Source organism: Pristiophorus japonicus, chromosome 4, assembly GCF_044704955.1.
Source record: "Pristiophorus japonicus isolate sPriJap1 chromosome 4, sPriJap1.hap1, whole genome shotgun sequence".
Classification (NCBI taxonomy): Eukaryota; Metazoa; Chordata; class Chondrichthyes; family Pristiophoridae; genus Pristiophorus; species Pristiophorus japonicus.
Genome location: NC_091980.1, coordinates 47391203 through 47408909, shown reverse-complemented (window position 1 = coordinate 47408909; position 17707 = coordinate 47391203). Strand labels below are relative to the sequence as shown.

The 17707-nt window shown below is 45.5% G+C and overlaps 1 protein-coding gene across 3 annotated transcripts in view; it reads right to left on the bottom strand.

Annotated features, from left to right (window-relative positions):
- Positions 1-17707, bottom strand: part of LOC139262889 (uncharacterized) — a 163896-nt gene that overhangs the window by 99717 nt on the left and 46472 nt on the right. For all 3 annotated transcript variants that reach the window (XM_070878143.1, XM_070878145.1, XM_070878144.1), the window contains exons 3-5: positions 13591-13700; positions 11576-11879; positions 10840-11006 (exon numbers count right to left, since the gene is read on the bottom strand). In XM_070878143.1, the coding sequence (XP_070734244.1) occupies positions 10840-11006; positions 11576-11879; positions 13591-13700 (581 nt within the window). The remainder of the gene's footprint in view (positions 1-10839; positions 11007-11575; positions 11880-13590; positions 13701-17707) is intronic.

Here is a 17707-nt window from a genome sequence, read left to right as displayed (position 1 = left end):
TGGGATCTCCCTCTGTGCATTATATACTGGTGGTCTGCCAGGTCTATCCAAATCAGGAAACAGTATTTTTCTTCTGTCCTCTACACCATCCATCAGTGTCTCCAGCTCCATATCAGTGAATCTGTTGGCTCTCCTTGTACCTCTTACACCAGCCATCCTTCCAAACTCCTTCCAACCTCCTTCCAAACTCCATCCAACCTCCTTACAAACTCCTTCCCCCCTCAGGACCTTGCTGCAAACCTACCTCTTTGCTGCACCCTCCCTTGCTACAAAAAGCAGCTGGTTCGTTAGAAACCATGCTTGACAAATCTTCTGGAATTTTTTGAGGATGTTTCCAGTAGAGTGGACAAGGGAGAACCAGTTGATGTGGTATATTTGGACTTTCAGAAGGCTTTTGACAAGGTCCCACACAAGAGATTAATGTGCAAAGTTAAAGCACATGGGATTGGGGGTAGTGTGCTGACATGGATTGAGAACTGGTTGTCAGACAGGAAGCAAAGAGTAGGAGTAAATGGGTACTTTTCAGAATGGCAGGCAGTGACTAGTGGGGTACCGCAAGGTTCTGTGCTGGGGCCCCAGCTGTTTACACTGTACATTAATGATTTAGACGAGGGGATGAAATGTAGTATCTCCAAATTTGCGGATGACACTAAGTTGGGTGGCAGTGTGAGCTGCGAGGAGGATGCTATGAGGCTGCAGAGTGACTTGGATAGGTTAGGTGAGTGGGCAAATGCATGGCAGATGAAGTATAATGTGGATAAATGTGAGGTTATCCACTTTGGTGGTAAAAACAGAGAGACAGACTATTATCTGAATGGTGACAGATTAGGAAAAGGGGAAGTGCAATGAGACCTGGGTGTCATGGTACATCAGTCATTGAAGGTTGGCATGCAGGTACAGCAGGCGGTTAAGAAAGCAAATGGCATGTTGGCCTTCATAGCGAGGGGATTTGAGTACAGGGGCAGGGAGGTGTTGCTACAGTTGTACAGGGCCTTGGTGAGGCCACACCTGGAGTATTGTGTACAGTTTTGGTCTCCTAACTTGAGGAAGGACATTCTTGCTATTGAGGGAGCGCAGCGAAGGTTCACCAGACTGATTCCCGGGATGGCGGGACTGACCTATCAAGAAAGACTGGATCAACTGGGCTTGTATTCACTGGAGTTCAGAAGAATGAGAGGGGACCTCATAGAAACGTTTAAAATTCTAATGGGTTCAGACAGGTTAGATGCAGGAAGAATGTTCCCAATGTTGGGGAAGTCCAGAACCAGGGGTCACAGTCTAAGGATAAGGGGTAAGCCATTTAGGACCGAGATGAGGAGAAACTTCTTCACCCAGAGAATGCTGAACCTGTGGAATTCTCTACCACAGAAAGTTGTTGAGGCCAATTCACTAAATATATTCAAAAATGAGTTAGATGAAGTCCTTACTACTAGGGGGATCAAGGGGTATGGCGAGAAAGCAGGAATGGGGTACTGAAGTTGCATGTTCAGCCATGAACTCATTGAATGGCGGTGCAGGCTAGAAGGGCCGAATGGCCTACTCCTGCACCTATTTTCTATGTTTCTGTTTCTAAACCACTACCTGCAAGCTGAAGTTCTCAGTTGTGATAACGCTCAAATTAACACAGCCACACTGCTGAAAAATTCACTTTGGAAGGGTTCATTATTGCTGGAACCCATTTTTTTACTTTAGGAGCTGAATATGGGCTGGCCCAGCCACAAAAATATTTGCCGCTATTGGCCCCAAAAAGAGCACCAGCTTTCCAGCAGTACTGAATTTTGGGCCTACTGCTACAAACTCTGCACCCTTGCCCTGTCTCCATCCTCCTCCCTGGCCACTGTCTCAGACAGTTCGCAACATCGAAATCACATTGGTCCCTGAACTGAGATTCTGACCCCATATCTTCACCACCATAAACAACATTGGCAATTTATTGATATCTGTGTACAAACACCACTAAAGAGTTTTCTTGTCGTATTACTCAGTGATTACATGCCTCTTTAAATTTGCCCAAAAATATAGTTGCCCTGAATTTTCTGCATATTTTTCTGACTACTACCATATCGCATAAACAAATATTGTTTGTCATTTGTAAATGTGGGCCCTGTGGGGTTACTTCTGCACAAAATACAACATACATTGCATCAACACTGAACCTTGTGTTTATTAGAGTCAAGAGTTTTTTTCTAATAATGGTAAGTGATTCTGGATAATTTCTCTATTGAACAACATGCTCATGCCTTTCTTTTTAAGAGGCTGAAATATAAATGTGTACAGCAGTGAAACACATCTGTAAAACTGATGTGGAGCCTGTTCCAACTAAACAGGGAGCCTCATCCATCATGACCCCTCTTTAAAGATAAAATTTGACCCTCTAATGAAGGGCTTCCACCATCGGTAACTGCTTTAAAAATAGAACGTTTAAAAAAAACAGTGTTATATTGATGGTATCACATTGATGTAGACCAGTACGTTAATGCTGCAAAGTATCACAGTGGTTTCAAATAGCACATTACACTGGTGGTACAGAATGACGTAAAAACTAGTATTGTGTCGCAGTCTTACCTCGAACAACATGTTATGTTGCACAGCAACACACTGACCTTAAGCAGTACAATATGCGGAAGAGTATCACATCAAGCTAGAACTGCTATCAGATTGATCTAGAACATTATGTTATGCTACAGGATAATCCAAGGAGCAGAATTAAAACATGTAGTTGAGGAACACACAGTGAGCAGTAGTTTGTACAAGGAAAATGATTTTAAATGCAGTGATTATTCAGAATGACTTGTTGTTGAACAGTCAGTCATTTTCTAATAAGCATCTAATTTTTCAATCTTTCCTTCCAGTTCACCTTTGTAAATGTTAACCGCTTAATTATGTAACCACCTTGACTCAGTTCAGTATATGTACCATACATGAAGCTTTCTTTCTGTTGAAGTAGTTAAACATAACTGCAACTTACTTTATCATATTTTTAAAAATAAATAAAGACTTACATTTATATAGTAACTTCCACATCCTCAGGATATCCCGGTCAGGCAATGCCTCAATTTTAAAATTCTCATCCTTGTTTTCAAATCCCTCCATGGCCTCACCCTTCCCTATTTCTATAACCTTTTTCTGCCTTAAAGCTCTCCAATATCTCTACAGTCCTCCAACTCTGGACTTTTGAGCATCCCCGATTTAAATAGCTCCACCATTGCCTGCCATGCCTTCAGTTGCCTAGGTCCTAAGCTCTGGAATTCCCTCACTAAATCTCTCCACGTCCCTACCTCTCCATCTTTAAGACGCTCCTTAAAACCTAGCTCGCTGTCCTAATAGCTCCCATGTGGCTCGGTGTCAAATCTTGTTTGATAATATAGAAACATAGAAAATAGGTGCAGGAGTAAGCCATTCGGCCCTTCGAGCCTGCACCACCATTCAATATGATCATGGCTGATCATGCACTTCAGTACCCCATATAAGTGCAAGTTTGTTGTTGTCCCAAAGTGCTTCAAAGCCAATGAATTACATTTGAAGTGTAGTCACATTTGTAGACATTACTCAGATCACAAATGAGTCAATACTGTTCTGTTATCAACAGCTTTCAGAAGAAATTGCTCATACCAGGTTTTTTCTTGTTTCAATTTTCCTTTCCTGAAGGCATTGACTCACACTGGAGCACAGTTCTACCTGCAGCAGAGGCCCTCCAGTATTTGGCTGCTCATTTTCCATGTGTGAGCGAAAGTAGATTATTCAACCAAGTCTGATCGTGTCCTCCATACGATTTCTAGCAAGGTTTCTTTGATAGCGGAGACAGGAACCTGGTTTATCCCTCTAGACTGGGAATGCCAAGGTCAATTGTAACAGCTATGCTGTCACCTTGGTTGAGGTTGCGAAATCAACACAAATGAAGGATTGAGGCCTTCTTGGGTCTCGTTGGCTCAGTGTAGGGTGGCTAACTCTGTTGGAAGCATCCGTGGGGGGGTTTGATCGTGACATTCTGCAAATATTAATGCATTTACCTTATAAAAGTTGAGTCCCCTGAAGTTGAGTATCTTTGTTTGTGGTTTCGTGCCAGCACCTGTTATGTGAGAAGTTAAGGAGGTGACCCATGAACAGGCGAAGGAGTGAAAAGGAGGCCAGAGAAGAGGGGGAACTGAAGGTGGGGGAGCGATTTGCAGATGGGAAACCGGAGGTGGGAGAAACTTTGATTCCCCAGTAACCAATAGTAACTCACTGAAATTGCACCAGCAACGGATAGTAATACTGGTAACACGCAGATTTCTCTCACAACCAACAATAAAACAATAACTCACTGATATTTTATATGTATCTGGTAGTAATGGGTGTAATATCCCACTATCCTACCTCTATCTGGTAGTAATCCTATAACCTGCTGACATTCACCCTGTAACTATAGCCAGAATCCCCCTGCACTACACAAAGTGCAGTCAGGCTCCCCAGATGTTGCCACTTTTAATAGGCCCGATCCCTCATCCTATCTCCTTGAATTCTGGTTTGAACTCAGATTCTATGTGAAGTTGACAAGTCTGAACTGGGAGCCTCAGTCAGAGTTGATTTGTACTTAGATTTCACACACCAAAACCGACTGGCACTGACCGACCTGAGCCAAACTGAAAGATCACACAAAAGGCAGTGAACTCGGTGTTTGGGGCATATCTCACAGGGCGCATCATCCTAAACTCAGCACCAACATCTCCTGACTCCCTGGGCTTGGACTCAATCAAGGAGAGGGAGAGAGAGGATAGAATAATTGAAATTACAGCACAGGAAGAGACCACTTTGTACTTGGGGCTCTCTCCTGTAATCCCATCTGACCTCACATCCTTTTATCTTCCTTCTTTTGTACTTATCCCTGATCCCCCCCGACCCCCCCATGCCCAGTCTGCCCAACCCCTATTCACCACTCTTCCTCCCGGGTCCCCATCCTCAACCCCATTCCGCCTCTCTCCCCCCTGTCCCAGTATCTCTTGGCCCCCATTCTCCAGTCTCCCTTTCACACAATGCCTGCCCCTCCACTCCATAAGACACCCGACCACCCTCTTTAACTTCATAACCCAACCCCCTTCTCACCTGACCCCTGATTGTTTCCAACACATCAGCCAGTCCAGGCTCTCTGCAGGAGAAGGGGGGAGGTGATGTCACCGAGTTGGGAACTTCTCTGTGGTTACAGTTGGTGCATGTGACTGAGCAAGGGGAGGTTACTGCAGTGGGAAATTTAAAGCACAAAGATCTCGCGGGCTGGGATACCATAGTGCCACAGCATGTGACTTATTTACACACTGAGACAGCTGGTCCATGGAGATACTGGGTATTCAGGGTATATTGGCTTTGCACACAAATACTGGATAATCAGTTATACATGTGATGTAACAGAATTACTTTCTGCTACAATCTTTGACAGTTACATTAATTGGCTACAAAACAACAGTGATTCAAAAGCAATTTATTGGCTGTAAAGTCTTTTGGGATGTTCCGAGGGCATGAAAGGCGATACATAAATGCAAGTTCTTTACTTTTTAACCATCCCAAGATATCTGCGCTCCTCTAATTCTGTCCTCTTGAGCATCCCTGATTATAATAGCCCAGCCATTGGTGGCCGTGCCTTCTGCTGCCTAGGCCTCAAGCTCTGGAACTCCCTGCCTAAACCTCTCTGCATTTCTGTAGTGTCTCTGCACCTTGTAACAAACTCACACAATGCATGTATATATCAGCCACGGTGACTCTGTGACCTTCACTTTATTCCTAGGACCAAAGAGTGCTGACTCTGGGTGGGACCTCCCCTTTTATACCTGGAAACCCAAGTGAGAAGTGTCTCCCGCAAGCTCACCCTCTGTGGTCAGGGTGTGCATTTCAAGGGTACGGGTACAGTGTGCATGAGTTACAGTTACATAACTATTGTCATTGCAAGATACATGACATCACCTCCCCCCTTAAGTCTTTTAGTTTCAGAGGTTAAGTCTATCGGGTGGTCGACGCTCTCTCATGGAGCGCCGCAGTTGTGGCTTTGGTGGCTGAGCCTCAGCACGCGTCTCTGTCACTTGAGGTGATTCCGGCCTGTCCGGGCTGGCCGCAGGGACTGTGCAAGCTGAGGGCTGTCTTTGTTGCTCGTACGCTGGCAGTGGTGTGGGTGCTATCTCATCATGCTCTTCTTCCGGTTCCTCCGTGTCTATGCTGAACCTTGTCTTTACTTGGTCCAAGTGTTTGCGGCATATCTGCCCATTGTTTAGTCTGACCACCATGACCCTGTTTCCTTCTTTGCCAATATGGCATCCTCAAGCCATTTGGGTCCCAAAGCATGGTTAAGAACAAATACCGGGTCATCTATTTCTATACACCTCCCCCTTGAGCCTCGATCATGGAGCTCGGTTCGGGATTGGCGCTTGCCCTCAACAATGTCTGCCAGGGCTGGGTGAATGAGGGATAGCCGCGTCTTGAGTGTGCGTTTAATGAGGAGTTCCGCTGGCGGGACTCCCGTGAGTGAGTGCGGCCGGGACCTGTAGGCCAGCAGGAGGTGCGATAGGCGGTACTGAAGGGAAAGTCCTTGGATGCGTAGCATGCCCTGCTTTATGACTTGGACTGCCCGGTCCGCCTGGCCGTTGGAAGCCGGCTTGAACGGTGCTATCCGGATGTGCTTGATCCTATTGCCCGACATAAACTCCTGGAATTCATGGCTGGTAAAACACGGGCCATTGTCGCTGACCAGGATGTCCGGCAAGCCGTGGGTCGCGAAAACCGTACGCAGATTCTCCACTGTGATGGATGTTGTACACAAGTTCAATATGATGCACTCGATCCATACATGTGACTGGCCAATGGCCTTCAAAAACACGATGCCAGGGTGCTCGCTATGGAGTTCCCTGATGAACGCTTCCCTTCCATCTGCTTTGAGGACGGGAACGATGGGACTTGCCCAGCCGCTGAATTCAATGGCCGAAATTATGCCCTCTATGAGCAGCCTGTCTAGTTCACTTTCAATTTTCTCATGCATCACGTACGGCACCGCTCTGGCTTTGTGGTGCACTGGTCTGGCGACCGGAGTGATGCGTATCACGATTTAGTGCCCTTGAACATACCGACATCGGGTTGAAACAGTGACTCGAATTTTTGCAAGACCTGCGAGCATGAACTTCGCTCCACGGATAAAATGGCGTGCACATCCCCCCATTTCCAATTCATCTCAACTAGCCAACTCCTCCCCAAAAGCACGGGGCCATTTCCCAGAACAATCCAGAGTGGCAGCTGGTTCTGTAATCCATTATGCGTTACCATCAAGTTTGCACTGCCCAGCACTGGAATGATCTCTTTGGTATACGTACGTAGCTGCGTCTCAATGTGTTCCAGTTTGGGCCTGCTAGTTCTGTGTGGCCATAGTCTCTCAAACTGTTGGGCGCTCATGAGTGACTGGCTAGCTCCCGTATCCAGCTCCATGTGCACTGGGATGCCATTCAGTAAGACTTTCATCACCATGGGTGGCGTTTTAGTGTATGAGCTGTGGACGTCAGCCACATGAACTCTCTGAACTTCCGCATCCATGGTTGTTCCCCAGGCCTCATCCTGCATTGCAGACCCCTCGTCTGGTTCCTCTGTCTCGCAGACTAGCCTCGCGACTGCCTTTTTGCACATCCTGGCCAAGTGTCCACTGGCATTACAAATGCTACAGGTATAAAGCTTTTGGCAGTGTGTCTACCCCCACACCTCCAACATGAGCTGAGATTGCTGTTAACAAAAGGACTATTCCCAGGCATTCCTCTCTGATGGCCCTTTTGGCTGTTTCTAAGCACTCTGAATGGTCCCATCACGGGATGCATTGTTCCTCATGATGGCGTGAATTGCCGATCCCCTTTCCATTGTCCCTGTTGCGGGCCCACCCTGGAGCTTGTTGCTGCCTGGGCGGTGTCGAATTGCCCTTGCCTGCCTGCCTGGGCGGTGTCGAATTGCCCTTGCCTGCCTGCAGGGTTCTGTATGACTTTTACAACATTAACTCCCTGGTTCATCGCAATGTTAAAACCAGGGCTGCGTGCGTAAATTAGCTTGGTCTCCTCTTCCTCTGCCATAAAGGTCTGAGCTATCAATGCCGCTCCTTCTAAAGTCAGGTCCTTAGTCTTTATAAGCTTCCTGAAAATGCCGGCATGATTAATGCCCTCGATGAAAAAGTCCCTTAACATCTCCCCCCTGCAGGCATCGGAGAACTTACAGAGACAAGCCAAATGCCGCAGTTCCGCCACGAAGTCCGAGACATTTTGACCCTCCCGACACCGGTGAGAGTAGAACCGGTGCCAGGCCATGTGTACGCTACTTGCCGGCTTGAGATACTCACTAATCAGCTGGCTGAGCTCTTCGAAGGACTTGTCTGCTGACTTTTGGGGCGCGAGCAGGTCTTTCATCAACGCATACGTCTGTAGACCACAGCTGGTCAGTAGATGCGCCCTCCGCTTGTCAGCCGCTGTCTCTTCCAGCCAGTCCTTTGTGACAAAGCTCTGCTGGAGTTTTTCCACAAAGTCGTCCCAGCCCTCACCCACGCAGTAGCGTCCCTCTGTGCCACCGGTGCACCCTTGTTACAAACTCACACAAGGCATGGATATATCAGCCACGGTCACTCTGTGACCTTCACTTTATTGCCAGGACCAAGGAGTGCTGACTCTGGGTGGGACCTCCCCTTTTATACCTGGAAACCCAGGTGAGGAGCGTCTCCCACAAGCTCACCCGCTGTGGTCAGGGTGTGCATTTCAAGGGTGCAGGTACAGTGTGCATGAGTTACAGTTTCATAACTATTGTTATTGCAAGATGGTGAAATACATGACAATTTCTACCTCTCTTTCTTCCTTCAAGATGCTCCTTAAAACCTACCTCTTTGATCCTGCGCTAATCTCTACTTAAGTAATTCGGTGTTAACTGTTTAACTCATAGTATTCCTGTGAAGTGCCTTGGGACGTTTCACTATGTTAAAGGTGCTATATAAATACAAGTTGTTGTTGTTGTTGTTTGCTTCTAATATTGCTATAGGTTCATTAGCTTAGGTAAATTGATGCTTTAGTGCCCTCTAGTGTTTTATACAGTCCATCCCTGTGAACTGAAAAAACCTGTAGCCATTATTTCCTCACTCCAATATGTTTATGATAAAGTAGATGTATGTGAACAGGTGCAGTACCAGTGGAAAGTGGCTTTGGACTATTTGTCTGTGTTTAGTACTTCTCTGAGCATTGCTCTTTGCTACAAATAGGTTGAAACATTAGCAAAACGTTAAACAATTAAAAGTTCGTAAGTTTTGCTTATTAAAGCCTTGTTAAAAGCCAGGCACGGATAATTTGTGCAGGATTATGAAGTGGGACACATAGAGAATGAGTATTGCACTGTAGGTTATGGAAAGAAAGGCAGGAAGGGAGGTAAGGGAAGGAAGTAGGGAAGGAGATAGGGCAGATACAGAAAAACAGAAAAACAATTTTCTCTGGTGGGTGAATCCATAGCAAGAGCAGAATAGGAGTGAAATCAGAAATAAATCTTTCACGCAAAGGGTTGTGGAAACTGGAATTCTCTCCAAAAAGGTTGTGGGTGCTGGGTCAATTGAAATGTTCCAGACTGATACTGATAGATTTTAGTTTGGTAAGAATATCGAAGGACATGGAGCGGGTAAATGGAGTTGAGGTATATTTCAGCCATGGTCGAATTGAACGACAGAACAAGCTTGAGGGCCAAAGACCTATTCCTGTTCCTATGTTCCTATATAACACTTAAAAGGGGAGAAATTGGCCTGGTTTGCACCTCCCATTAGCGCCTGCGATAGTCGATAACGGGGTGCTAAGGGGTTACCGACCGAACGTGGAGAAATCACCGACGCCCGCGGACTTCCCTGGTGGTTTTGCACTGGCACTAACACTTACCGCCTCGCTCTCTTGCCCCGTAGATTGTGACGTTATCCGGTGCACAGCGCTCTGTTACCATCTCGGATGCAATATTCGCTCCTGCCCCCTGCTGCATTGCCAGGTGTCAACAACGGCAGCAGCAGGAGGCATTGTCACCTCGGCTAGCCATTTGGGGTGCGCTCATTAAAGGCTCAGATAGGGCAAACTTTATTTTTCTCCCCATTCCGGAGCCGCCTGATTTCCTTAGCCCCCGCGGTTGCTTGGGGCCGCTATACACATAGCGCAGGTGCCGTGGCCCGACATAGACAACCTGAAAACTTATTCACCCAGCATTGGCCCTTACCTTTAAGGGAGGGAAGGAACCTGTACAGACGGCAGCACTGCCCCGAACATTGCTCAGGGCTCTGTCGCTACCGCTCCTCTCAATCCCTTTAGTGCTCTAAGGGAAGTGGTAGCACTTGATTTAGCGCTCCACTTCCCTCTTGGAGCGCTAATGCAAAAATTCCCATCAGCTGTAAATCCTCTTCGCCCGGCGATACTTTTGCGTTCCCTGAAAAATTATCTCCCCAAACAGGGTGTTGTGCAATTTCTAGGTCTTTGAGTTTTTACATTCTCATAATTTAGGTGACTATTCTTTAAAAGATAAAAGGAAAAACATTTAATGCTGTAAATCTAGGATAAAACAATGCTGGAATTGCATAGGAGATTTGTTAGCATCTGGAAAGAGAAAATATATGTTAATGTTTTAGATAATGACCCTTCATCCGCGGTTTAAATCCAAATTATTAACCCATCCATTCTTTTATCGCTTATCAAACGCTGACAGACCTGCTGTGCATTTACAGCCTTATCTATTTGTTCTTTTTAAATGGGGCTATCAGGTGTGATGAGTTGACAGTACAACTGGAAATCAGTGCCCAGCTGTTGATTACATTTTTAAATTATTACTTTTAACAAATATACTTACTTGCTTTGTTACTAAAGGCAATGATCTCTTTTCTGAAGCCAACACAGGATTAGGAGATGATCCGATGGCAATGTTCATCTTTTCATTAACAGTCCGAAGCCTGACTTTGTAGACTGGATCAAGGTTGGCCTCCGAATCAGACAAATCAACCTCTGTGACCTGCAGCTCTTACAGAGTGAAATATAACAGCAGTGGTTAGGAATTATAATTGCTTACTTATAAGACAGATAAAGAACATACTAACATATACATTCTGTCAGCTGTTGGTTACAGTTTTAATTTTAATGCCATCAATCTGATTTTTTTTGTGAAGATGTATCAGTTCCTTGGACCCCTCACACTAGCACTCAAGATGATAAAATAACTATTGCAGCTCTACATTGATTTTAAGAGAAATCAAGAGAAATAGATCTTTTAATTGGATTTTTAAAAAAATTTCAGTTTTCCAGTCTTTCTGCATTCCATACACCACTACTTGTCCATGAGGCAGGAAGGGAGCCTTCTGTCAGGCCTCTACCAGTGCCATGCTGGAATCAATACACCAGCCTGGAGTGAGGTTTTAATTTTCCATCGCTTTTCGTGACTAAGAGCTTGGTCTCTGCTCACTGCCGTCTCAGACTGTACAGCTGTGTACGGAAATCATCATGTGAGGAATCCTGAGCACAAACCACTGGGGCATCAGCGGCTGAATCACCGTGTCACTCGCCTTCATTTACAATCCATTAGATAGCTTTACCTGTTTCAATATTATGGAGCTTCCTAGCATCAGCTGAAGATGCAGTGTTGTCCACTTTCATGTTACACAGGAACCCGTATGCTGTGCTGACTGAAGAAGCTGGGCTTTCTGTTTCTGTATATGGCACATTGAGGTTAGGACTGAGGGACGATGATAAGTTATCTGTTTCTCTGTCACATGGGATGTTGGACTGAGATCTCACTGAAGATACTTCTGGGTTTGGTAATTCTGTACAGAGAGACTCTTTTGCTCTTGCATTGTGGCTGTTTTCTTTGATATCCACCATCCTATTGTGGATTGAAGGCTGGAATTGACCAAGCAATAATTGTGTCATGTCTTTGTAAACTAATTACTTCATTTAGATTAGAACAAAATGTACAAAAATACAAAATAAAAAACAGATGTACAGTCAGTAGATTTACGTGATTGAACAACAATTAACTGTGGAAAAGTATTGTTTGGTTAGATAATAGGAATCAGGAATTATGTGTTTATGATAACAACCACGATACTGAAACAACTCAACAGCCAACGGTTTGTAAGCTGACATTATTTTTTTCATTGTTATGTTTCAATCAAATATGAACTCAACTATGTTTAACATTTTTGAGGCCAAAAATATGGTGTAATTTGGAGTAAATGCTGAGAAAGTCCACCAGGAACCTCAGCTGTTGGCCCTGCTAAAGTATTTGGGGTGGGGAGAGATTTTTCTCTCCTCACTTTTCTCTATGACCCACTACCTCCTTAAAACCATCTCCCCTGCTTCCTCTATACTCAACTCTTACACTAAATGTGAGGTGCTCATGGATTTCTTTGTCACCAAGATAGAGACCATCGTTCAACTCTGCCACTGCTTTCTCCATTTCCCCATTAAGCTAAATCCTCTCAGTCACCACTCTAGCTCTGATCCACAATCTCTGTTGTTTGTCTCTCATCATGCCCCTTCCCTCTCCAAGTTGATTTTACCTATGAGAATCATCTCCAACTCCCTCGCCCCCATTCCCACTAAACCCCTGACTAGCCATCTTTCTGACTATCTTACTTTCCTGAACCCCATTGTAAATTGATCCCTCTCCTCAGGCACTGTCCTCTGCTTTTGAAACTGACATCATCACTTGTTCCTTAAAAAACCTACCCCAATCCCTTTGCCGTCACTAAATAGCAGCCCACCCCCAACCTCCCTTGAACATGTTGTTGCTCCATGTCCATCTCTCTCGTAACTCACTCTTCGATTCCCTCCAATCCAGCTACCATTCCTGCCAAAACACTAAAACACCTAAACATCCCAAGCAAGTTCACAAACGGCATTCTCATCCATTAGCTCTGTCCTCGCTGAACTCCATTGTCTCCTAGAGCCTGAAATTTACATTTCTTGTCCTGCTGTTTAAATCCCACCCTTACCCCTTCCTATTTCCGTAACCTCCTCCAATCCCCTTGAATTCCGTTTCTCTGACTTACACCTCTTGTGCTCCACCTAGATCCCTTTCCTGGAATTTACTCCCTAAACCTCTCCCCTCCTTTTGATCAAGTCTTTGGTCACCCTTCCTCATTTTTATTTCTTTGGCCTGTTTTCCTCACACCTCTGTGAAGTGCTGTGGGACGTTTTTGTATGTTAACAATGCTATATAAATACAAGTTATTGATGTAAAGGATTGCTACTTGTGTGGTCAACAGTGGAGTTGTTTGCCAACTAAATCATAGTTAACATAATCTGTGCAGCTTCCTGCAGAGACATGGGATAGTAGCATTCATTTGAAAGAACATGTTCCTTTGAAACTCTTCCCACTGCTATTTTAGCAAAGCCAATAAGTTATTTAAAATGAATGATGTAATGTTTCCACTAAAATAGAGGAGAAAAGAATATCAAAGTATCCCACTGTGTAATTTAGAACGAACAAGTGCTTTACATTAAAAGTAATCTTGTTTTCTCTACAGTTAATATTTCAACTGAGGCTGCCTGGTCTATATCATTATAAGAACAATTTATTTGGTAAACAGAAGTTTTTAGACTTTACCTGCAGGGGTGGTTTTCTGTCAGCTGTAAGGAAGTTTGGTCTCACACTACGGAAACCCTTTGCAGCCAGACTGCTTTGGGGTTCTCCTTCTGGTGAGCATGGATTCCAGGCTGCAAGAGAAAAAGAAAAAGAAAAACATTGAACACGTGGATAGAATTTAGCAAATGGAAAGACTCAGGGCTAGATTTTCCCGCAAATCTGCCATCATCGGATTGCCGCCCAAAATACAGCTAAGATTTTCAAATTATCGACGGTGAAAAATTCCATAAAAATAAGAAAAAAATCCGGACGGCGAATAAAAATGCACCTTACATCCCGATTCTCGGCGGAAAATGGAATCTTTGGCTTATTGGGCGGTTCTTAAAAAAATGTTCGATAATTACTAAAATTTACATCGAGGCTGCGGGTTGGGCCTAGGAGGAGAAAAACACAAAAAAATATTTTTTCAAAAAACGTAAAATAAAAAATCAGAAAATATTCTCAGAACCCTTTTCACCTTAATCACTAAGAGAATTTTAAAAGAATAATTAAAAACCCATTAACTTACCTTCTTTTACCAACTGCCCAGCACCGCTGCTTCTCGTGGGCGTTTTTTTTCAACTTACCTACGGGTCACCACTGAGTCAAAAATCGGGCGATGGCGGTCTATGGACAGTGCACGCAGCGGTCCACTCCCCAGCGGTATTATAAAACCACCACCGGAACTCAGTTGTGGAAATTTTCGCTGACCCGGTTCTCGCCCAAAACGACCAATACCGCCGAGAAACCGGGTGGCGATCCAGTGGAAGTTCTAGCCCCCACTTTCTTCATGTGTCTATATTGATAAGATAGAAATAGGGGACAAATTGGCCTGTGCGCACAAGATTGCTGGGTGCTGAATGAAGAATTTTGGTGGTGGCATCCTGCGCCCAACACCCCCCCACCCACCCCAGAAATGTGCTGGCTGCCACATCAGAAGCCAATGACTTCTGAGTGTCAAGCTGCCCATTTGAAACAGGCATTAGGAGCTAGACTTTCCACTTTTGTGCAGATCGCCCAAAAATGGGCATTATTTCCAGCATTGGCGGTAAATATGGGTTTTGAGATCACCGGATTATCGCCTATTTTCAAAACCCTAACTTTCCATTTTATAAAATGGATGTTACTGCGAGCGATCTGAAATGGGCGTTAGCGTTAAATTTTTTGACCTGCTGTAAAGTGTCAGCGTCCATAGCAATGCCATGGCAAAGGTCGTTTCCCGCATTTCAGGAGGTCAGAGGTCATCAATACATGCACAGAGAGGAGAGAGAGAGAGGGAGCAGAGAGGAACTAAAAGCGTGTGTGGGTGTGATGTGTGCTTGTTTGGCTGTTGTGGGAGGTAGGAGGGAGATTTACCAGCAGCAAAAAGACTTTTGAGCACAAAGAACGTTGTTCCCACGGAGTTTTTGGTGGGAAAAAAAATATTTAAAATGGAAGGGATGGAGGAGGCAACACAGCATGCTGCGGAGACTGAGGATGCTGGCTAAAGCAGTGAGGTGGGGAGAGGAACAATTTGGAGGACGCAAACGAACGAGGAGATTCTCCGATGAGGCAAATGCCTCCCTCCTGCAGGAGGTGGAGTCACGCTGGGGTCAATTGACCCGGGGTATGCGTGGGAAGCCCACCCCAAAAGGTCTATCAGAAGATATGGACCGACATAGCTGAGGTAGTCTTGTTGGTGACCAATGAGGTGCGTGAAGGCAACCAGTGCCGCAAGCGCTGGAACGACCTTGTCGGACCGCATGAGTAAGTATTACATTTATTTACATGTACTTATATATTTATATAATTTGAATTGTAAGTGTAATGATTGATTAAAATCAGATGTGATGTCTTGCACTTATGCCGGGCATGTTTTACTCAAAGCCTACGTTTACGGTGTATGTCTTTAGGTAAAGAATGATAATTACCATAATAATCATAATTATATCTGTCAGTTATGTGTTGTATTAGTCTCTGAGACAGTACCTAACAATGATCTCTTGCAATGATCTCATGCAATGTCGTGCTGGTGTTACCTTTTACAGAAGAAGCATTTGAAGAATAGGGCCGAGCAGAGGCGAACGGGTGGGGGGCCACCAGTCATCATCGAACTCACCGACATCAAGGAGCAGGTGCTGGCACTAGTGGGGAGCCACCCCCGGGTCAGCCATGCATGCAAAGTATACACTACTGCATGATGTAAAGTCAATAGCTGCACACCCACTCATATCCGACCAATAATATATGATAGATGTTTGATAAAAGTGTTCTCTAAATAATGATGGCCTCATGAGAATCATTGCAGTGCAGAATTTGGTGATGGTCATGAAATGTGATGTCTGTGATGATTTTGATAGCCGTGGTGCTTTTGTCATGCATATGATGTGTGTAGCGCTGTAATCACCTTGTGACTCGAGCAACCCCTTCTCCTCAATAACCTCATTTATATTTTCTGGCTCAGCCAACAGCACAGCCCCATGCAACACCACCGAGCCAAGAAGGTGGAGTTGCGGGGCTGGACTCCCCATACGATTCTCCATTTGGTGCTGAGGAGACCCGATTCTCGCCCGTGGAGCTGCATGGTGCCTTCTCCATGGATGACAGTGCGGACTTTGAGCAGCATGCATCGCCAAGCACCATAATCCATTTGACACCGATTACATCTACTGCTCCTGCGGCCATTCCCTCCTCCACCATGGAGTTATTGGGCCCAAGCACCTTGCCACAGGGCACCTGAGGTGTCTCCAGGACGGTGCTGACCATGCGGAGGTTGGTTCGACGCAGCAGGTCTGCTCCACGAATGGCAGATCTGAGCGAGGACATGGTACACTTGTCCAGGAGGAGTGTTGACATAGGTCAGCAGACCCTACAGACAATGGGGGGGGGGGGGGGCATACCCCACCAGCTGGCCTGCATGTCTGCCACCATGATCGAGTACGTGCCGTGGATGGCGGAGGCCCTGGAGGTAATATCCAGGAACATTGGTGGCAGAGGCCTCCCAATGGTCCCGGAGCACGGCACTGCACCCCAAGATGCCACATCCCCATTGCCAATAAAACATGAGAGCCAGGAGGAAGATCTTGCTTCAGGCTTGGAGCATGTTCCCACCTCGGAAGCATCCTCTCCCGTATCCGCTCAACCAGCAGTTCTGCCATCATCCACCCCAATGAAGCAGCGCCTGAGGAGCTCCTCGGCCAGGCGGCTTGGAGTCAGGAGGGAAAGGGGTAGAGGTGGGGAGCAGAAGCTGGGAGTGGGGGGGGGAAATGAAAGTGAGGTGCATGGCTGCAGGTGTTGTCTTGGTCACAGTATTTTTATGTTGTTGTTGCTATTTTTTTGGGAGGTTTGGGGGGAAGGGGGAGGTGGGGGTACCTTGTTTTTTTGCATTTGTGTTCTATATTTATGAAGTGCTGTTGTAAATGTTAAACATTTAATGAATGATATACATGTTATAAATTTGTTGTGGTGTGGGGTGGGGTGGGGTGTGGTGTTTTTTACAGTTATAGTTATGATTTTATACAAATGTTCTCATTAAATGTCTTTTATTTCACATAATCTTGTTGTGCATTGTCTCAGATAGCTGCACCGTTACACACTGGTGATTCCTTAACATGAAAGGGGATAATTCAACATCACTTGAATCAACTTAAACTTTAACTGTCACCAAGGTAATGCACACCATTCATGTATGAGCTGCAGACACAACAGTCTTGCAGCTTTGTAAATACCACCAACATTATTTCAAGCAAAGCGCTCATTTATGAGGTGCTGATGTAAGAGTCTTTCAGCTATGTAGCTACCATGGGCCCTTTCCTGCGGTTTAGAGAGGGGTGGGGGCATGGTTTCATCATCAGCCTGATTGTCTAGCCCTTCTGGCAATTCTTGTTCCCTCCTGATAGCCAAGTTGTGCAGCATACAGCACACCACCATGAATTGAGCTACCTGCACAGGGTGGTATTGTAGCTCACCACCTGAGTGGTCCAGGCATCTAAAGCGCTGCTTAAGCACTCCAATGGTATTCTCAATGATATTGCGTGTGGCTCTGTGGCTCTCGTTGTATCGCTTCTTAGCTTCTGTGTGGGTGTTACGCAGGGGGGTCATCAGCCAGGTGGCGAGGCCG